A 23,010-nucleotide genomic window follows, 5' to 3' on the forward strand; every position below is an offset into this window, starting at 1 on the left:
CTTTTCTTTGATCCATTTAGAGCATTCTACTCCATGACATCCAAGTTTGAGCTTATTTCATCTAACAAATCACTTAATTGAACCATTAGTACTTCACATCATTATTTGTTATTCTTCAAAAAAAAAAAAAGAGCTCATTTAGACATGTGGTCTTTAGTGGGTCTTTATTTTTTTATCTCTCTTGGGAAGAATAAACTTTCTCGATAACTTTTTGACTCACCTTTGTTTCAATCTTCACAAGTGCCGAGTTCATTTGCCATAGACTCCTTATTGTTGAGCTTTGAAGGATGCTTTCCCCGATTCTTGTTCTCTTGTCTCTTATTGCTTTGACAAGGAGGTTGAACACTAGGAACTTGAACAAGAGGACCATCAATTGCATTAGCTGGAATGCTCAATTCCATATCATGAGCTTTAATAACTAATTCTTCAAAAGTGCTTCAACGGATGCCTTGCAAAATGTAGCTCAAACTCCAATGTATACCTCGTTTGCACATCTCTATTGCATAAGCATCAAAAAGTCTATCTTTACATTTTTAGATTTAAACTTCTCCACATCTCGTTTGCACATCCCTATTGCAAAACCTTCAAAAAGTTTGTCTTTAAAGTTTAGACCTAAACTTTTCCACCTATCAATATAGTTGACCATAGGCTCAATTTTTCACATGTGTGTGTTAGTCAACTCCGACATGCTGACAGTTCTCGAAGTGCTGTCGAAGCGATTGAGAAACTCTTGCTCAAGTAGCTCACAACCATCAATGGATCCAAGTTCAAGATCGGTGTAGTGTACTAATAAGAAACATTGCCCATCAAAAATCAGACAAACTATTTGACAAGGAAATCACCATAAGTTCCAACATTGTTACATGTTTCGATGAAATGGGCTATGTGTTGCTTTGGGTTCCCTTTTCCATTGAACTGCTGGATCTTGGTGGTAGCCAACAGGCATCACGAGATTGTCAGTCCTGATGGTATAAGGTTTGGAATAAGTGAAACTTGATTTCGAGCCGCTTTCTTTCTTGGCTTTGATCCTGTCTTCAACCAAGTCTTTTAATTGTTCTATAGAAATTGCTTCTTTGGTGGTCACGTGCACTTTTTTCATTTTGTTTTTTCTTTTGGATGATGAACTCTCAAATTCTTGTTGTTCCTTAAAGTTCATGCAACTTCTTTCAGGGATGCTGTCTTTCTAGTTGAGGAGCTAAGTGATGAAAGCATCTTGGTCATTGATATGTTGCATCATTGTTTCCATCATCTTGTGTATGTTTGTCACTTGCTCTTCCAAATTTGAAGTGTTTGTCATCATGAGAGGCATCATAGAAGAAGCAGAAAAGGTAGTAGAACCTTCAACAGAAAGCTTCAATTGTGGAGTTCCATGGGAGGATATCGATCCAATACTTGACAGGTCATCATCATTACTTCAAAGATTTAGATCTAGAGCCAATCTCAAGCATTACAAGAGTCTTCTCTATTGAAACCAAAAAATCCTTGAGACCCAATGTGGGTGAAGAGATTTTTGGTGATATTGAACCGAAGATATGAGTTGATGGAGAGGGAGGCTCCAGGCTACTTTGAGGGAGAGCTCTTGTCACATTCCTTGTTATTGGATCAACAGTACAAGGATTTGTAGTAACATATACAGGCTCATTAGCAAATTTGGCATCAAAAGTCGTGGAACGAGTAGCCATGGATTTTTTATTCTTTGGGGCCATTGATTGATATATGCAATCAAATATATGAAAAGAAGAGATAGAAAGTAGAAATGGTCCACGGGTTATGCCAAAAATTTGTACGCGATAAAATTTTAAGTCTACAAGAAAATTACAAAAAAAATACGCGACAAATGTAAGTTATATGAATTTAGAAAAGATATGAGTCGCAATTTTCAAGATTTCTCAATATTGTAGAGACTTTCATTCGATTCTTTTGTTCGATTCTTTTCTTGAAACGTTAATCCAAGGGCTTTGCAACTTGCTTTTGGATCAACCATTGACTTCTTTAAATCTTGATATGGAAGACTTCAAGAACTTGATGAACACGATGAAGACTTCAAACCTTGATATGATGAAAATTTGAAGAAATTTTTGAAGATTCAAGTCTCGATATAAAGAGGACTTGAAGAACTTGAAGATGCAAAGCTTTCACAGCCTTGGATCTTCAACAAGTTATGAGATATGTGGCTTGTGTCTTTGGTGTAGAGACCCCTATTTATAACTATAGAATGGGGTAGAAGCCGAAAACATGTACACCACCTTACTAGTCTTGCAAGACATACGATCATATAAAAACTGCACCACCTTGAATATTATCCCTTTATTTTGTATTTATTAATAAAGAAATAATGATGATAAGTATTTTCTTAATTTGCCAAGATTGTAGAGATATACAACGCGGCACAATTGAACTAGATGAACCATTGTAGTATATAGGACATAAATAAGGATTAAATAACTCTAATATTATCTCTTTAACAAAGAAATAAATATTTAGATATTTATCCATAATTTGCTAAATCATAGGGATATATGACATGGCATAATTTTATTGGTGAAGACATCTTAGTATTTTTAATTGGTCAGGACACATCAACTTGGCATGTGGAGAGATCTAATTGTCCAAATTTTCAAGTGTGTATGACATTTGGTAATATTCAATTGAATAAAAATAAGTCATGAAATATAATTTAAAGACTAATTAAATATTAAATTAATGAAAATTTCATTATCTACAATATCTTCTATGGAAGTAAATCTAAATAAAAGAAGTTACCTTCCCTTAAAAGAACCTGAATTTGTGGGTGTTAATGTAACTGAACATAATCTCGTAAAATATCAATACTAAGATGATGATAATTAGCTAGATAACCCAATAGGTAAAGTCAAACCTTGTTATATGTTGTTGGATGTTAGGAAATTGATTGACCACAAGAGGGCCTCGCTAAGCAACCCGAAGTTGGTTGGATAAAAAGGAAACACTTAAAGTACTTCTCTACAAACATTTAAAGGTACTTCTCTGCATTCATTCGAGTTATCGTTACTATATTTTGATTCATTATTTTTAGACCATTCTAAATGACAAAATCTACCGGCATGTGCCATTAAAAAATGAAGGGACCACCATGAAGTAACAGTCATTCAATCGACTATGATAACGTGCATAAGACAGTAGATTCTGAAGTGTGAGTTGAGCGTGAAACAAAAAGTTTCAAAGGCACCACTATGATGTAGCAGTAATTGAACAAATTAGAAAAGTGGAAGGGCTAGTGAGAATTATTGATGGAGACTGAACAAGACGCTCGGAATTAGAAGATTGGTTGAAGATAAAAGGAGCTCCAAAGGAGGTATGCCCTCACAATGGGAGAAAGAGCCTGTCATTTACGAGTCACCTTAATATTTCCATATCTAATTTGTGTGAAATATAATAACATGTTAATCAATAATTAAAAATCCAATAGTGACATCCACCAAATCTTTATTTTTTTTTCAGGGCAATCGAATCTTTATTTCATATAAAAATTAGGCTGTGCGAGTCCTGATATCAGCAAGGCATACTAATCCAACTTGTTAAACCCCAAACTACCAGCCCAAAACGCATTCGTCCAAAATTTTAAGAATACTTAGAAGCCATTCATTACCTACTACTTCCAAGGGCGAAGCCGGAGGACATTCAATAAGCTATCGCACATAAGACCAAAAGAAGTCGATGGGTTTGAGACAATTTCGGCATTACACTCAAAACCAAGTTCACCAACATCGCTCAAGTAGTAGATTTCATTGTTGAAGAGGTACATTTTAGTGATATACAAGCGGGAGAATATGGTGACAACTATTACCGTATCCCTAATAAAAAAATATAAGACCGGCGGAAAGGCGGCTAACATTTACTCTAATGTTAGAATACACAAAATTGAAGATGTACTTGAGATCAATATTGAGTAAAAAGGAATCGCAAAACCTAGCTATTGAGTACAACAATGCTTGAGAAGAATCTTGAAGCATTCAGAATACTGAATGTCACAAAACCTGGTTAACGTTCTCCCCGAATCTGCAAAAGAAATGTTGTAAACATCTCTCCAAAACACAAAATCAATAAGCATCTAGACATTGTAAGCTATTAGTTGCATAAATCAGCAGTCTTAAAAGAATGCACTAATAAATGCAGCATGTTATGACTCAGAATCGTAGTTTCAGCAAGGTCTCATTACAATAGCTACAAAGGAAACACTAGAATTAGCACGGCAACTGCATACTATGAGCTCAAGTAACTTCAAACCTATTGCTGCAAGATTACCTGGATAAAAGCGTAACGGCAATGAATACCACAAAGTTATCTCATTGGTGATGTACAGTTTAGTTCAATCTTTAGGAGTCAAAGAAGCAATAAATAGCTATCCATCTTCTGGATTTTATGTCCTAATTTTGTTCTTTAACATGCATTACGTAACTAGGCTTTGGTGTCACTTTCCCACATGACCCGAGTCCATGACAACTCTTGCCTATTAATGACATTCCCCACTGGTTCTCTTATTCATTCAGTATCTTTGTTCAAGACTTCTTATTGCCTGCAACCAAGTTTAAGTTATAACAGATCATTCAGATTCTGTTCTAATCCTTCGATATCCAGATTAAAACAGAGAATGCACAAAGGAATGGTCAGATAAATGCATCAAACGTTCTAGAGTTTCTTCATTTACGACTATTTGTTTCCATCCATGCGCGAGAGCATCCATGCGTTATGAGACCCAGATAATTGCTACAAAAGAAATCTTTTTTTTTAAGTTTCGTGGTGCGGAAAAAAGAAATTGATCACAACAGTTTTAAATAGGATTCTTGAGGGCTCAATTCACCTTCAGGTACGAACCCACAAAGGTTCCAGAGAAAATGGCTTCTCACTTCGGATTTGAGTTGCAGCAGCCCCAAGGGGAGGTGCATGGACAGTTATCGGAAGAAGCCACTCACATTTGTCTCTTCCCTCTATCAGAAGTGGATGCTCATATCTGACACGAAGCAGTAGTTTCAACACATCAAGTTCAAACTAATCGAAGGAAATACTAAGAATGATTTAGACACACAAGGAAATATAACTGCACAAGTACTCAATAAAATGTGAAGGCTAGAATAGCACTCATTTGCTTACAATCAGTTGATAATAGCACCTCCTAGGCTGCAAGCTGCTTACAGGCGGTCTTATTACTTTTTTTTTTTTTTTGGTGCTTGTGTGTCTGTGTGTGGCACATTTAGGTGCTGTTATATAATTCTGTTTGACTTATGTAAAATGTTGAAAATCATGATTGTCAGATGTAGCCCTTGAAATGCTTCTAAAAACAGATTTTGGCTTTTCAAACCTGAGAAAGGAAAACATTGAAGTTTTCAAGCAATCATTTCAATATCCAATTCTCCATAATTAGTTTTAAGACTAACAGAAACAGGGGCTCTGAAACAACTATAAATCTCTACCGCCAGAAGAAAAGGAAAATGCCAAAATACACTTTAAAACATGTTAACAAATGTACCTGTTCAAAACCAGACCAAGAACTGGCAAACAAAACTTATCTCAAGGAAACTCGGTTAACTAATACTATGGAGTTTCAAACATGTGTGTTCTTTCACATTCCTCACGTTTAATGTTTTGCATCTGTCTGTTACTTCCAATTGGGCATCTTAATCTGTTAATGTTTCATAGGTAAACAGAACTTGATTTTATTTTTAATTTTCTACTTCTCTACATAAACTAAATATGTACCACTAAAAATTATCCCCATAAGACGTTAGTTTAACAACATTATCAACTGGATTTGATACTTCAAAACCCTTTACAGTTTCCCTCAATCTAAGGCATGTACCATCTTTTAGACAACACTGCTTCAAAAATGTAGCGCATTAACTCTATTATCTTTAATGGCTTTAAGGTGCGACCTTTTCTCTACTTTCCATATCCAAAAGAACAAATGCGCAAAAAAGCTATCAGTTCTACGGCAAAGTTGGAAAACAATTCGAGATTCATATGCTCTTTAAAATAATGCAAACATGCACAACTGCAAGAGAAAACACTAAATATCCAAGAGACACCCCTAGAAGAGAATGCCAAAGCTTCCAATTTCGTCAGAAACTTTAGTTTCTTGATGTCCAAAGAATTAAAAATAAGACAAACACTTAAAATGACCACCAAGGAGCCAACACAAATCCCATGTCCATCACAATTACCAAATATTATATAGCCAACATCACAGTTCACTATCCTCTTTGTTTTATTTGCACAACAGTATACATTCTAAACAACTGCACTTAAAAGCCAAGAGACAGTCAACCACATAAAGCTTGAGGATTTTAATTCTCCCAGGAGACAAATAAGTAAGAACATTACTCTTAAGAGAAAATACCCACAGCACTAAATTATGCATAAAAGCTACATTGTTGGTCTTAAGAAGTGCATCTCATCTGAGTCATTTTTTTCACTGCTTATTTTACCGTTGGCAAATAAACTTTCTGCAGCTTGATAAGACCTAGAAGTCAAATCAACTACTCACTTTCCCCTGACTTCAACATCAAAACAAGTCGAGGAAATAGCTTATCCAAGTTTTTTTGAATGGGAACTACAGTTTAAGAAGTGAGAATGGAATATACGGCACAAGCACTACCTATGTTAAGATGTTATAATCTGAGGTTAAGGCCCAGATTCCTAATTTTAGAGAAAACTCTTTTCAGCAATAGTTTTTTTGAAGTAGTATAGTCTTTTGCATGGCACTATGTCTTCTACATAAAAAGCCATATAAGTCCATAAAGTTATCATCAACCAAAAGTTTTCCATCATTTCTTTATTTCTCATGTTGATGTACCTCTCTGTGTGTTTTTTCTTGTCAAGAGAAATATCACACATTAAAGAGTATTTGTCGGGTTTTGGATGTAAAAAAATTCCATTTTCAAAACCAGGTAAACATATCATTGTACCATCATTCCACTACGAATCTACTAGCGTTGTTAGCATTCCAAATTAATTTATGTCCAAATCAAGATAAATATCAAATTGTGGTACGTGGAATTTGTACTGCACATAGGCAATTATACCTGGTCCAGTCGACATTCTTAGGTGTGGTAAGGAATTCGAACCGCAAAGCCCATTGTACAGACACATAATGAGTGGAAAAAGACATAGGCCCATCCATGGGAATGGAAAATAAAAAGCTTGTCTGCACTAGATCTGCAACAACCTCATGGTGATCACTGTGGACCTGCACAATAGGCGTAAAAAAATTGCAAGAATATTTAGGACAGCATGTAACATTGGATTCCTTTTTTGTGGTACCAAAAAAAAAATAATCAAATTGCCTCCAAGTATTAAAAGATGCACCTGTCCTCAACATCTTCATTGCTATTTCTCTATTCCTTAGATAATTTTATTTATAACTACCAAGCCAAAGGTATGCAAAGTATCAGAGGCACACCAGATTAGCCCTTAACAAAAGGAACGACCACTAAAACACAAACAGAAACTGAAAGGAAAAGGTTGAACATTATACCTTATTCCAAAATATAAAGTGAACCATATGTCATTTTCCTAAGAACTTTCACAATAAGGCATTAAATTCACTATGTTCTCAACTTCCAACACCATTTCTAAAAACCTAAATAACAGTTGCTGTGATATGATAATTCACATAAACTTTATTCTTCTTTCCCTTTACTAAATAAAGGAAGTTAAGATCTCCAAAACGAGAATGAGTATCAGTGACCTTCTAACTACAGAATCTGAGGGCTTAACCAACCTCAAATCAACTAAAAATTAGTACACAACATGCAGAGCTATGGCAGCCTGTAACAGTTATGATAGTGTCAATTACTTAAGAATCAGTTAATGTAACCTTGGTAATAGTTGGAGAATGTTTCCTAGATGGATGGACAAAGCGCCTACTTATAGTCTCTGTCATCTCCAGAGTAACAGAAAGCTGAAAAGCACCAGTGAAGCTGGTCAGTTCCATACCATATGGGTTAAAGAAGAATAAATCAACATAATATGACTATTCACTAACAATTAGTCTGACATGGGCACAAACCTCAAGGCATCTTCTAGCTCCTTCTTCATGAAAAAAAGTTAGAGTTCCACCTATCTGATGACAAAAAGGAGGTAAAGGAAATCAAAATTAAAAACATAAATGTGCACAAGCATCTAGATATAGCATTATACCATATCACTGAAGTAATAAGAAGAGTCAGAGTTCTTTGGAGAAAATCTTAGTAGAACTTGGTCATCCAATCTGATATTATAAGATCTTCCTCGAACAAACCCTTCTGCTGCAGAAAAGTTTAGCAGCTAATTAGATTTGAGATTAATGCATTAAATGAGTCAAAATAAGTAGAAAAAAAGAAACACTGCTAAAAGATGTATACAAGATTACAAAGCATGTGGATTTACATGCTCCAGCTTCAACAGTTCCAGGGGCAGATGGTACTCTTGTTTCATCATCTAAGGAAAGGGATCTTGTGTGTATCCGCAGTCGACTTTGGAAGGCAGTATCATCAGACTTGCTGGGGGACAAGACTCCTGCTCACATAAATAAAGACATGACAAATAAAGCAACTCAGTCAACTCAAAAGTTAAAATACACATAGGCCAAGAGAGGATAATTAGATGATATTCTAAACTTTATCCTGATAGTATGCAAAATTTTCAAAACATCAGGTGCAGAAGTTTAAACTACTTGTAGACCTAGACAAACATTTTACCATCACTATTATCGTGCAAGACTTCAGCCACTGCTACTCGAGGTAATGCAAGATTCGAAGATATGCTTGCACGTCCTTCTAGATTTGACAAGTCTTTACTGGAAGACCTTGCAAGAGTTGACTGCAGTGACAAGGAACTCCCAAAAGCTCGGTGAATGTCTTCTTTAATGTAGGAAGAAACTGATAAAATTTCATCCCTCGAACTTTCATATCCTTCCTCCACTCCATCAAAACTTTCATTTGCCCTAGTCTATACAAAAGAAAAGCTATTGCTCTCAAAAGGAGGAAAAACAAGCATTTCTTTAAAGAATGGAAAGTAGCATTTTTACGTTACTTTACCCATTCAGAATCTCCATCCACCTCTTTCCAATACACATCCAAGAGAACAGAAGTTGCAGGAACAATACCTGAAAAACAAAAAGGAAAAACAAAAAGAAAAGAAAAACCCAATTATCTTACTGCTTAACTTTCTTACAGCACACAAAAATGAAATAAAAGAAACAAGCTCTGCAGAACAATAAAGGTACCCCATGCCCACATGACTAGAAACCAAGCCTGGAGCAGATGCAATAAAACAGTATAAATTATTCAGCATAAAATTGCGTAAAAAAAAAGTCTCTTTCTCCATCAAACTGGGACAGAGACAACTCTATAAACACAAGAACTCCCATATTCTTCTTTTGTAATCAAAATATTTGGCAACATCTTTTGCCTCATCCTCTTCTTCCCCTACCAGTAATACATATCATACCACTTACTGAGCAATATAGAATGTTCCAACCAGAAATAGAACACAGTTGTACATACATTCATTGGAATTCATCTACGTCTAGGCATCACAATGGAAACAACCCATAAGATGGTCATTCATCAATTGCTATTAAATTCTTCTTGACCCATAAGTTTTCTGCCTAAAGAAACACTGGATATTTAGATATATCTAATAGCATCTACATCAATACACCACAAACCAAAAACTCCTTGACATGACAAAACAACACTACATAGGAGGTGAAACAACTGACATTCAAACAATTCAGAAAAATGGAGTTTCAAATCATCTAGCCAACAGGCCACTAGACAATATACTTGAGAAGATCAAAAGGTCTCCATCTTTGCTGCAGAAAAGCATACAGCCAAATTTAATATATTAATCTACACCTCAAAAATTACCTACAGACAAAATGGCAGCAGTGGAAAATCCCCTAGTCTCATTCTTACATTTTAACTACCAAAGGAAACAGACTGCTCAGTTTATGGAATATGTTTTGGACAGATGACTGACACTTGAGTATGATCTTTCATCATTGGAAATTTCACATGGCTAGTCCTAAATTCTAATATTCATAAACCAGTGCACTCGGAAACTGATGTTGCATAAGTTCTTTTGAGCATAAATGAAATAACTATGAGGTACTTACAATTAATTTCTCTCACAAACCCTACATATTACAGATAGCAGATAATGTAACAAAAGGTGGAGTTAAAATAAAGCCATGACCAACCATCCAAAATCTTTCCATTTTCTTTGCACATCCCACATCTGTTATTCTCCCTGTTTAATTTTACTTTTAAACATTCATCAAAATCAGGTGTCATTCCTTAGTCAGGGAAGATCTTCCTTGTGGACATAAATTTTAGACCAGAACATCAATCTTCATAATAAATTGATTGAAATGGCTCTGATTTTATTGACCTAATATCATAGAAAAACTGAGAAACCTCACCAATACCCACTTTACCATGAAAATCTTTAAAAGAACCCATAAATAATCAGTTATCCTATCTAGTCAAGCCGAACATCAGGCACTACAGATTTTTTAATTAGACTAAGCAGACAACCACATATTGCAACAGTTTCAATAAAACCTAGCTCAACAATTAAGTGCATTAGTTCCTACTTCATTCAGACTTGAACGACAAGACAATAATACATCAATATACTTCAAGAGTTTACGCATTGTGCATCAATCAAACGACAAATTTCTGATACACCATGATGCAGTTTTCTTAAACTAAGAAAGTAGTTATCCACCAATGGAGACTAAATGAAGCATCAAAATGCTTAGCACTATTAACTGTCATTCCTTCTCATGTCTGTTTTCCATCCATAACATCAAACCTACAACAGAATGCATCAGTGGACATTCTTAGAATGATGCCAGAGACTATTATGTAAGTAAACAATGCTGCAACATGTGGAACTTGTTTCATGAACTATTGAGAATTCCTAGGTAGAGAATCATTCTCATAATAAGAAATGTTTAAGAACAAAAGGGTGGGTGTACATCTTGAACATCAGTTGGCTAATGATATGTCAAATAGGCAGAAAAATATCTAAGATCTGACAGGGAACCTTAGAATTGTCTAGTTGAATAAAGGAAAGTGTGGCAAATGATAGAAATTCGTATTCTGAAACTTTCTCAGCATCAGATGATTTATATCCACAAATGTTAATGAAATAGTCTTTAGATGCTAAGCATAGATTCATAGATTTTATAACCAAAAAACAAAAAGATATAAAAGCCAAGAAGAAAAACCAGTAAAAGCAACAAGATTAGATGACAGAGTAGCCAGAAAACAAATGGGACATATAAAAAGGTTTACCATCATTATAATCTCCTTCACTCAGTAAACCATTGGTTTTCTGAGTAACCCATATCTGCAACGGTATCCGGGCTTCCTGCAGACATTAAGTTTCTCAGAAAATAGTCAAAAGAAAAATGCCAGAATTGATGGAAAATTCACACATCGACTATTACAATATGATATTTATTTTTAAGGTAATTAATGGAACATGCATTAAAATAATTTTAGCCCAAACCAATGCCGTTATATGCAGGTTACAACTACCAAACCATCTAGGATATGCAGAAGGCATTCTGCAAAGCATGATGCAAGATGGCTATCTCACAGGCAGTCAAGGTTCATTAACTGATTTTCCATAGTATTTGGGATACTGACTAAAATGCTTATAGAAGCAAATGTTTTTCTTCAAGGCCTTTGACTTGTCTATAGTTCTGTACAATTTACCTTGATTACGAAATTCGATTCTCAAATTTAGCAACGTATATGGAAAGAAGACCTGTTGTAGCATTAATACTACCAGTGTATTTAAAGGCACATCTTAAATTGAAAAAAGGTAGTATCTGTAGTTTTCAACATACAAGCACCAATACTACCTGTGTGAGGCATTCTACTTAGACTCGCCAATTGCCATTGAGCACAAAGGCATCTAAGATAAGAGAGGTTTGGACATCAAAGCTTTCAGCAGCACTTTTGTTTTGCTTGATTTGATTTGGGTGCTTCTTACATTTAAAAGTATATTTAATTCCCCACAATTTCATACTCATACATGAGGAAGCAAACCTTATCTAATACTAGTATTTCAAATAAATTGACCATGATTGTTACATGCATATGCTAGCCCAAATATCATAAGGCAATTCAATATTGGGCAAAGAACGTCCTTTTAGAATTAAAACAAAAAAATCACAATTTAAATCTATTGAACTTCTATAATCCTTGAAAAGCACAAGATACCATTTATTTCATGCTTTATTGAATAGAAAAGGATTACTAGCCTATAGGGTGAATACAGATCAAATGACCTGCAAAAGGCCTCAGATATGCTCTAAGAAAATTTGAAAAGCCTTCAGTTGAACCTAGGACTATTATTTGAAAATTTGGCAGAGGGCATGTAGGCATATCACACATCCTCTGAATAAACAATAATTTCATTTCTACCAGATTTTGAACAAAATAAACTTATTAACCCTCAAGTGATGCAACCATCAATCAGAAGATATAGGTGTTTTCTCAATTCATATTCATTTTTCATATTTTACCCCTAGGTGCTCAAAATGAATGAGAATCAATTACTGCATACTAGTGCTTGTCTCATGCCTAATTCTCAAGGAGAACTGTAAAAGTTAAATCTCAAGCAAGGGGAAATGAAGGCACTCGGACAATCTAAATACATATCAACAAAGATTGGAATATAGATATCCATTGAGCAAGGTAAGAACCAGAAAGATGCAATTATACGTGCCTTAGCAAATTTCCAGTTCATTATAAATTAAAAGCCACCGATAATCCAAGGGGTACGAAAAACAAACCATCTCAGGAAGGTCTTGTATTGACTCTGTAGCAGAGGGACCATTCTCCAATATCAAGTACTTCCCAAATAACGTGCTTCTTGCGTAGTATAAGTAACGAATTGTTGCACCTCTATATGAGGGTGGAATAATGTTAGGTAGAATCGTTCGCACAACATCTGTAAATGAAAGCAGCATTCAAAAGTTAAACCATACTTAAAAGGGATTAATAGCCAAAAAACACCAACTGCATATCAAGCATGGTAAGAAACTGAAAGTTCTGCTCTAAGAACTCGCAATGCAATGACAACATTTTGCAAAAGGATTAGAAAACCACTGTACAATTTCTTCATCAAAATTCCAAATAAGGCACCAAATATCTTTTCTCCTTGATCATTATATTAAGAACTATTAATCATTTCTCCTTAGTCATGATTTGAGAACACCACAATTCATACAATAAAAATACCTTTCCATGAAGCAGAAGTTTTCTAATCCTAGGTTTCAGATGCTCTAGATGGACCTTGTTTGACATCTTCGCGGTGGCAGATCTGTTTAGGGGAGGAAATCTGTAAAATACTTTTGATCATAACTAGCTAGATTAAACATGACAATCGGAAGTATTTTGTGTTTATGAACATAGGTGATGTGGAATCCCTTAGACACTATTTACCTACACATGAATTGAGTATACAACTTCAAAGACACTAACCAATATACAATTAATACCAACTTCTTCCACTTCAGGACATAATTACCTTGACTTGTACTGACCTAAAAATCATTTCTTTATAAGAAATAATAGCAGAATCAGAAAAATCACCAAGTGACAAATGGCAAATGGTTATATCGAATTGTCATTTAAAAAATGAGATAGTACATAGAGGATAAGGGAAGGAATGTCACACAAACATATAATAGTGCTTCAGGGAAAGTTTTACCCCTAATAGAAGAAGGCCAATACCAATTAGCAGTTAAAAGTGTCAGACTTTAAGAAAGATTATCAGAAAAAGCAGATGAAAGATAGAAATTTTGTGACATTTAGACTGTCACTGGTCCTTTCATAACTGAACATGCAAGATGCCCCCAGAGTAATTTTGGCCAGTAAATGAATCAGTATCACCAAGAGAACCATCCAATAAGTAACATAGCCTTACATCTCTTGGTTGCCCCAGCTGCAATGATTTGATTTGAAACTATAGTAGGTGTGAACCAGTCCATGAAAGTATATTCTCCTGGCAAGCAAGGGATAAGGATATTCAAATTATTTCCGGAAATGAAATTAAACAACATCATTAGCTTCATCTTTTGCAGTAATTCTGCAGTCACAAACTTAAAGTGCTAAAACACCTAAGTTAGTTAGATCAAGGGCCAACTTAAAAGTATTAAAATATGTAATAAATAAATAAAGAGATGATGCCAATAGAGATGAGTCCATGCAATATGTGAAAGCACTTTGTCTAGTGATGGCTTTGCTTATATTGAGCCTAAACAAGATGTCAAATAAAATTCCATAACTAACTCGCAATTACAGAATAAAATTTGAGCTGATATAAGAGGACCGATTAAATCTCTTGTCAACTAATTATACATCATTACCACCTGTACGAAATGCAAGACCAATGTCCTCAAAGTCCAAAAGAGTAGATTAAAAAGAATCAATAAACAAAACAACGAAAGAATAAACAGTAGTTAAAAGAAAAATATTTCCAAAAGCTACATGGTTACATTGTGTTCTATTTTCCAAGTTCTCAAAAAGCTAAAAGCTGTCCTCAAATGCACTTCAAGGGCTGTTTCTCAACAAATGAAAACAAGAAAACCTCAACCACAGGTCTGAGCTTGAAAATGCCATAAACAGCTGAATTTAATCAAAAGGGAACGCGCATTAATTCAAAATGGTCATTAGTCTTCCCACCAGTTTTTCCAGTTCCTTCAGAATTTGTAACTTTTGTAAAACGAGGGAAAAAGGAAACATAAACTTGATAAATTGTCCAATAATGCCTCTATATTTCTCCATTTTGTATTTTACAAGTTCAACAAAATGCAAGACCATTTCCAAAATCAACAACGCTTTCCCCATCTCCAAACCTAAAATCCGAATGAAATTCATAACTTTATTGCACATTGCTTAAATTTATTAAAGCAATATCACCATGAGCCCCAGCACATTATCAGTTCAGTACATTAAGTAATGCTCAAAAAAGTAAAGCAAAAAATACACCATAATTCCACAATAAACTACAAATATTAAGAAGTAACAGGGAAATAACAAATTATACCTCGACGCTGCTTAGAATCAGGGGAAGGCTTAGGAGTACTGAACCAATTAGTATCCAATTTCTCGATCCCTTTGATTTCGAAGCTAAGTTTTTCGATCAGAAGCGAAAACAACGCCTTTGGGTTCTTGATTTCAACTGTAATGTTGACTAGATCACCAGGTCGGTACACTTCCCTATCCGCCTCCATGTTCAGCTTCGGTGGATCGTCGGTTTTACCATTGTCTCCGGCTCCGCCACCTCCGCCGCCAGCTGCGATGCCGAAGAATGAGAAGCCGCGAGAGGGTTTTTTCGGTGGTGGCATTTTGAATTTTAATTATTATCGTTTTGAGAATTTAAAAAAAAAAAAAAGGTTTTTGTAGAGTTTGAGAGAGACAGAGGATAGATCGTTAGTAGGACTGGCAGAGTTACGCAAGTACTATTGCTGAAGAGATATAACTAAATCTGGTTGCAGATGAAATGATCAAAAAGTAAAATACGAAAAAGACCCCTATGATTTAACTTTAGGGATAATTTCAGAAACCTCCCCTGAGGTTTCTGACATTTACACTTACCTCCCCTGTGGTTTGAACAATTACACTGACCTCCCCTGAGATTACTAATCCTTTACAAATTCAGTCCAAATGATTAAAATATTATTTTAGAGAGTAAAATTAGAATTTTGTACCTGATTTGTCCTTTGTGCCACATGTCCAATGAATGGCAAAGTATTACAAATTAATTAACAATTAATAAACTTTAACGAGCGTAGTTTATAGGCAAATACGTATTGCCTATTTAAAGTACCAGCTCTTTACATGTATTTTACTTTCAAACATTTACTTTATCACAAATATTTATTCTCAAATACAGATTTGTATTTACTCTCAAATATTTAATTTTTGTTAAATACAAAACCTACCAGTTTTTCTTCCGTAGAAATATTAATATAACATTTTTTCAATTTCAGTTACAAATATTTATGTATTTAATATAAATTAAATGATTCAGAATAAAATACTCATAAAGAGCTAATACTTTACTCATGTAATGGATGAAAGCCATAAAAAATTAACATTTTATAGGCCATTTCTTTTTTTAAAAAAAAAAATTTTAATTTATATTAAATAGATAACCTATCGATTTTCTTTTTACAAGAATATTATTGTAACACCTTTTAATTTTTAATTACAAATATTGATATATTTATTGTAAATTAAATATTTAAAAATAAAATACCTATAAAGAGCCGGTACTTTAAATAAGTTATGCGTATTTGCCTATAAACTACACTCCTTACTTAAATCAATAAACTACACTCCTTAACTTAAATCAATAAACTATATTCCTTACTTTAAATAGTGTAGTTTATAGGCAAATACGTATATTCTATTTAAAGTATCGGCTCTTTACAGATATTTTATTTTCAAATATTTAATTTATGATAAATATATTAACATTTGTAATTAAAAATTAAAAAGTGTTAAAGTGTTAAAGTAATATTCTTGCAAAAAAAATCAGTAGGTTATCTATTTAATATAAATTAAATATTTTTTAAAAAATAAATGGCCTCATAAACTATTAATTTTTTATGACTTTCATCCATTACATGAGTAAAGTATTGGCTCTTTATAGATATTTTATCCTGAATCATTTAATTTATGTTAAATACATAAATATTTTATAACTAAAATTGAAAAAGTGTTATATTAATATTTCTACGGAAGAAAAACTGGTAGGTTTTGTGTTTAACAAAAATTAAATATTTGAGAGTAAATACAAATCTGTATTTGAGAATAAATATTTGTGATAAAGTAAATGTTTGAAAGTAAAATACATGTAAAGAGCTGGTACTTTAAATAGGCAATATGTATTTGCCTATAAACTACGCTCGTTAAAGTTTATTAATTGTTAATTAATTTGTAATACTTTGCCATTCATTGGACATGTGGCACAAAGGACAAATCAGGTACAAAATTTTAATTTCACTCTCTAAAATAATATTTTAATCATTTGGACTGAATTTGTAAAGGATTAGTAACTTCAGGGGAGGTTAGTGTAATTTTTCAAACCACAGGGGAGGTAAGTGTAAATGTCAGAAACCTCAGGGGAGGTTTCTGAAATTATCCCTTAACTTTATCCTATTTAATTCCCGGCATTCTTGAAACCGACATTTTAGCGCCTCATGGTTTAAACCACTTCGCAAATTTGATGTAAATTGTCAAAATTAAAGAGATTTGCAAGATGCGCACTGTGAGATGCGCTTCGTTTGGCAAATGAGTTTTTTAACTATTTGTCTAAAACTTTATTATAACTTAGGCCCCGTTTGGAACCTGAATTTTTTGAAAATTTGTCTAAAACTTTACTGTAGATCACTGTAGAAGTTGTAGAAAAACTTTTATAAGATGAAAAACTTTTTTTCCTTTTCATTTTCTTTCTTTTATTTTCTTTTTTCTTTTTTTTTCTTTCTTTTTTCTTTTCTTTCCTCCCTTCCCGCTTTTTCTCCCTTCCCCTTCCCCCTTCCCCTTCCCTCCCCTGTTCCTCTCTCGAAATTGCCATCAAGCAATCTGCAGCAGAAAACATTTTTTTTCTTTGCATTTTCTCTCCCTATCTCCTACCCCCCACCTTTCCCTCTCCGGCCACCCATTTTCTCCTTAAACCTCTCCCTCTTCCCCTCTGCCCCTTCCCCCTCCAACACAAAAATTTTAAAAAGCCAAATCCACTCTCTCCATTTCCTTTTCAGTTTCCATCACTCACACTCTCTCTCTCTCTCTCTCTCTCTCTCTCTCTCTCTCCATTCTTCTTGGCCGTTTCCGGTAAACCTCATTCTACTTCACTGCTGCAACTTTCCATCTTCATCTTCTCCACAAGATCTCGCTCCAATCACCAAAACTATACTGCGCACTTCACACACTGCTTATCTACGCGCGTATCTGCATTCCCGTATAAGTACTTGTAACTGCATGTGAGTTGTCCTTTATGTTTTTTCCTGGGTAATTTTGGTGTGTTTTGTGGTGAATCTGCTGAATTTTAGTGGAAGAGGAGATTTGTAAAGGAAAATGAGGAAAATGTGGAAGCTGAAGATCGCGGAGGGAGGAAGTCCATGGTTGCGGACGACTAACGGCCACTTTCCCTATCAGTTTTGGGAGTTTGATCTGAACGCCGCCGTTTCGGAGGGAGAACTAGCCGCGATCGAGGAGGCTCGCAAGAATTTCTGCATTAATCGGTTCGAGAAAAAGCACAACGGCAGAGGGGAGGATGGTTGGGGAGAAAGAGGGAGAAAGGGAAAAAAAAGGTTGATCGGCACCGAAAGAGGTGATCGGCGCTGAAACCGACGCGGGAGGTGGTGGTGGGTTGGGATGGGGGAGGAAGAAGAAGAAAAAGGGAAGGGAATTTTTTGGAAGTTTTGTGTGTTTTGGGTATTTTAAAGTGTGTATGTTAAAAACTTTAATAAGTTTTTTGGGATTCCTGTAGCAAAAGTTGTTAAAAAACTAGTAGCATTCAAATTTGTGAAAAAACTGAGGTTCCAAACAGGCCCTTAGTGTAAAAATTGTAGGAAAAATTTTTAAAATGAAAAACTTTTGTTCTTTTCTTTTTTTTCTTTCTTTCTTTTTCTCTTTCTTTTTCTTTTTCTTTCTTTCTGTTTTTTTTTTCTTTCCTCTCTTCTTTTCTCATTTCCCCCTCCCCCACAGAAAGTTCCAACAGAAATAATTTTTTTTTTTTTTGCTTTTTCTCTCCTCCTCCTCTCCCTCCCTCTCCTCCTCCTCCTCCTCCTCTCCCTCTCCCTCTCCTCTCCTCCTCCTCCTCCCCAACCGGAAGTTACATCAACATAAACATTTTTTTTGGCTTTTTCTCTCCCTCTCTCCCTCCCCCACCACCTCTTCCTCCCACTCCCTCTCTCCCCCTAGCAAGATCATAGCTGCAATTTGGTCGCGAGCCACAATCTGGTTGCGTACGATCTCGTCCCGTGATCAGATTGGGCAAAGGGGGAGAGGGAGGGTGGTGGGGTAGGGAGAGGAGGAGGAGGAGGAGGAGAGGGAGAGGAAGAAGAGAGAGAAAAAAAAGTTGTGGCCGGTGCCAGAAAAGGTTGCCAGTATTGGAACCGACGGCGGAGGTGGTGGTTGCTTGAGGTGGAAGAAGCAAGGAGAAAAAAGCAAATTTTTTGTGTGTTTTGGGTATTTTAAATTGGATAGTTTAAAATTTTTGAGAAATTTTTTAAGGTTACTATAACTAAAATTACTAAAAAATGGTAAGAGACAAATTTGGCCTAAAACTCATTTTCCAAACAAGCCCTAAGGTTGTTAAAAAATAGATTTTTAATATACAAATGTGACCCCATTTGCTAAATATACCCTTGCGTTTGAGTTAAAAGCACCTGAATGAAAACGTTTGCTCCAAAGTCGCTATACTCTTGCTGAAAAATAAAAAAGAGACCAGAAGAAGAACATATTGGATTGAACTCCAATTTGTGGTTTACGTTGTGTGCACTTGAAGTTAAATGTAAGAACTTTCCTTCTCTTATGTTGAATTAATTGCTGCTATTGGTTAGTGGGATTTAATTGCCACCATATCATGTTGCATTACTAAAGTAAAGTAGATAGAAATTTAAAATGTCTTCTTCGAGCTCTTGCGGTGGTGGCGGTAGAATTAGGTCTGAGGTATCAGTACAAGCTTTTATGATTGTCAGTGGAAGATTATAGTGAAAATTGTTGATCCAGAAAAGCCATCAAGAGGCATGTGACACTTGGTCTGTGAACTGGATGAATGCAGCGTTTAATTTTGACGTAATTCGATAAGCCAAGAAGAGCCAAACAGCTAGGTTAGTTTTGAGGCTCTAGGTGCTTCAGGCCGTTCGAACTTCGATGGTGGTCTATTTTTTGAAATTTGAAAATTGAAAAATGAAGTGAAAAATATGAAGGTTTAGTTGTTTGTAGTCTTATGGTGTTTGTAATTTCAATTGTGTTATTGATGATGTCTATGAAATGAACTGAGAAGGTTGTATTTCTTGTTCTCAAGTATTTACAATGAAATGAAATAATTTTAGATCTTGGCAGAAAATGCTAACAGTATTTTTGCTATGGCTACTAATAATTCTTTAGCTGAAAATTGGAGATAGAGCATAATGGAATCTTGAAGGGCTATGATTGTGGAAAATTTTGTAAAAGAAAGATAGTTGTATAACACGACATAAAACTATGTATTGAAAGTAAGTTATACATATTCATCCAATAATATTCGTTGACACAAAGTAGCATAAAATATTTCAAAAATACTTTAAATCTACAAGTAACTATGCGCAAACATCATCTTTTAACCAATCGTTGTCCCATAATATTCTAGAGCATATTATGACCCTCCTACCTACATATTCTATCTACATGTGTACTGAATGACATTAAAATACAAAAGATATTTCTAGACAAAAAGAAGCCATATGCTCCATGTTAACTAAGACTATGCACTTTTGAATTTCTTGATCCTAAGTTTCTATAGCATATATGAAATAATAAGGCCTCCTAGCTTTCTTTATAGGTTCATTTGTATTTGCAAATACACCATTTGCACCTCTAGCACTCAAATTTCAGTAGGCTGCACTAGCAAAACTAGTAGAAAAGTAAAATTGAAAGTACAAAAAACCTACACTATATATATATATACCTTTTTGTACAAAAAGGTATATATATATATATATACTTTTTTATATACTGAAATGAAAAATATAACCAAACTTTGAGTCAAAAAATGATACTCGATAACAAACTTTGCTCTTACTGGAAATTGTTAGTGGTGTGTAAGCCTTCTTAAGGTATATTTGATAAAATTGAAATTTGAAATTTGAAATCTAAAATCTAAAATCTAAAATTTGAATCCATTAAATTAATGAATTGTTAAGTACTAAATTTGATACATTTAAGTGCATATCATATGATGACATATTCCTAATTATATACAAAATATCATATATATATATATATATATATAACTTTGCAGATTTAGACATATAAGATTGATAACACAATAAAAATTTTAATAAATTTAATATCTCAAACACAAGTATATATAAGAGTTCAAATTGGTATAAATGTAGCATAATCTTGAAAAAAATATATGGTAATTTTAATCATATTTTTGGTTCCATATCTTTCAAATATATGTGTATTATTCACTACAAATTTATATGTGTAATTTTACCGCATGCGTATTTTTTGCGCCAAACTTTTAATTGTATTTTTGAAAAAAATCCATATAATATGTGTACATATAATATCCACTATTATGCATGTCTCGTTTTTTGCTAACTATTGCATTAAAAATCATTATCCTAAAATTCATTGAGATGTGATGTTAACCATTTTTCTTATATATACACACATATTAGATATACCCAACTTTTGAGCCCTCGATTGCTTTATTTTTCTTGCTGCTTTTGCTTGTGTTAGTTATTTCTTTTATTAATTTTTGTTAATTTGAAGCTAATGAACTTATCATGTATGGTTTGTCTTGATTTTTTTTCTTTTGCATGGTTAAGAAATCAAATTTGTTGAGCGAAACTTTTTTATTGCTTTTTTTATTTTTTTCCTGATCTTTATGTGAATATTTACTTAACATTGTATTCTTTTCTTCGTTGGTTGTGTTAGATTTGCTTTTCCAATTAGATCTTTTTGGAGAATAATATGAATTTTGCTTTTATTTTGGTGTTGCTAATTTAGTTTCAACACTCTGATTGATTAAACCTCTGGTTAGCGACAATACTTGGAACTTAGTGTTTGCTTCAATTGTTTTTGGTGTTTTAGGATATTTGCATAGTTAGAATTGCACTTCTTAGTTTTAAATTTTTTTTCATTGTTTATGTTTTTTAATTGGATGTGCATAGTTAAATTTGGTTAGCATGAACACTGATATTGTGAGTTTGGTACGATTCTAAATTAATCAAGTATCTAACTTTTGTTCAAACCTTTTAACAGGTGATGCAATCAATAGACTTTTTATTTGAGTCAACATGAGCACTATCGATTTCATGCTGAAGTATCATACTCTCAGTTTTCATATCAAACTAAAAACCATGATCATTTGCCCTACATGTCACTATAAATAATATATGCTATTGTTTTTAATTGTGGTTAGTTTGATATCATTAGATAGCTTATGCTATTTTCAGTATTAAATATTATAATTTTTTTTGTTCAAGGAGAGACTCCAAACCCTTACAAGAGGGAAGGAGAAAGGGAAGGGATTAGAGCAAAATTATAACTATATCAATTAGACTAGCATTTAGTAAAAAATGCTTAACTTTCCTTCAGTAATAATTTGTTGGTTCTTATGTCTATTTTTTATTAATTAAAAAAGGGAAAATCGTCCAAAACGTCCCTTACATTTTGTAAAGTGACTTTTTTCGTCCCTCACTTTTAAAAGTGTAATTTTATGTCCCTTACATATTCACATCGGTCAAATTTAGTCCCTGACTAGGTTTCCGATCATTTTTTGGCCGGAATCCATCACATGCAAGGCACGTGATTATTTTTGAAGGGTAAATTTGTCAAATTATATTTTACATAATCTAATCTATAGTTTTCCACATTTTATAAAACAAATTTTTTCGTCCCTCACATTTTATAAAATGATTTTTTCATCTCTCACATTTCACAAAATAAATTTCTCCATCTCTCACATTTCAAAAAATGAATATGTCTATCCCTCACTAATTATGTGTGTGAGGGAAACCCTAAAAAAAAAATATGTGTGTGAATACATTTTGTTTAAACACATGTATATGTCTATTTGATTTTGCTTAATAATACGAATAGCATAAATATATGTATGTGTCTATTTGATTTCACTTAATAATACGAATACCATATATTATACATGATCATTTGATTTCATCTGGTATTAGCTAGTAAAAAATCTTGCATTCATTGTCAAGTTGGCCAAAAAAGCTATTTT

The 23,010-nt window shown here is 33.9% G+C and overlaps 1 protein-coding gene across 3 annotated transcripts; it reads right to left on the reverse strand.

The window, feature by feature from the left end:
- Window positions 1-3,736: 3,736 nt before the first annotated feature.
- LOC113748683 lies at window positions 3,737-15,460 on the reverse strand. Of its 3 annotated transcripts, none has more exons than XM_027292207.1 (13): window positions 15,091-15,460; window positions 13,969-14,046; window positions 12,833-12,990; window positions 11,322-11,397; window positions 9,054-9,121; window positions 8,715-8,964; window positions 8,404-8,532; window positions 8,176-8,282; window positions 8,045-8,098; window positions 7,853-7,936; window positions 7,059-7,222; window positions 4,841-4,990; window positions 3,737-4,016 (listed from the first exon to the last, which is right to left on the reverse strand). In XM_027292207.1, the coding sequence occupies exons 1-12, from the start codon at window positions 15,389-15,391 to the stop codon at window positions 4,843-4,845; spliced, it is 1,617 nt and encodes a 538-aa protein (XP_027148008.1). In that variant the 5' UTR covers window positions 15,392-15,460; the 3' UTR covers window positions 3,737-4,016; window positions 4,841-4,842. The 3 variants fall into 3 exon arrangements, with proteins under 3 accessions (XP_027148008.1, XP_027148007.1, XP_027148009.1); XM_027292206.1 differs by having other exon boundaries at window positions 3,737-4,038; window positions 15,091-15,459; XM_027292208.1 differs by lacking the exon at window positions 3,737-4,016 and adding an exon at window positions 4,049-4,746.
- Window positions 15,461-23,010: the final 7,550 nt, after the last annotated feature.

Source organism: Coffea eugenioides, chromosome 10 (assembly GCF_003713205.1).
Source record: "Coffea eugenioides isolate CCC68of chromosome 10, Ceug_1.0, whole genome shotgun sequence".
Lineage (NCBI taxonomy): Eukaryota > Viridiplantae > Streptophyta > Magnoliopsida > Gentianales > Rubiaceae > Coffea > Coffea eugenioides.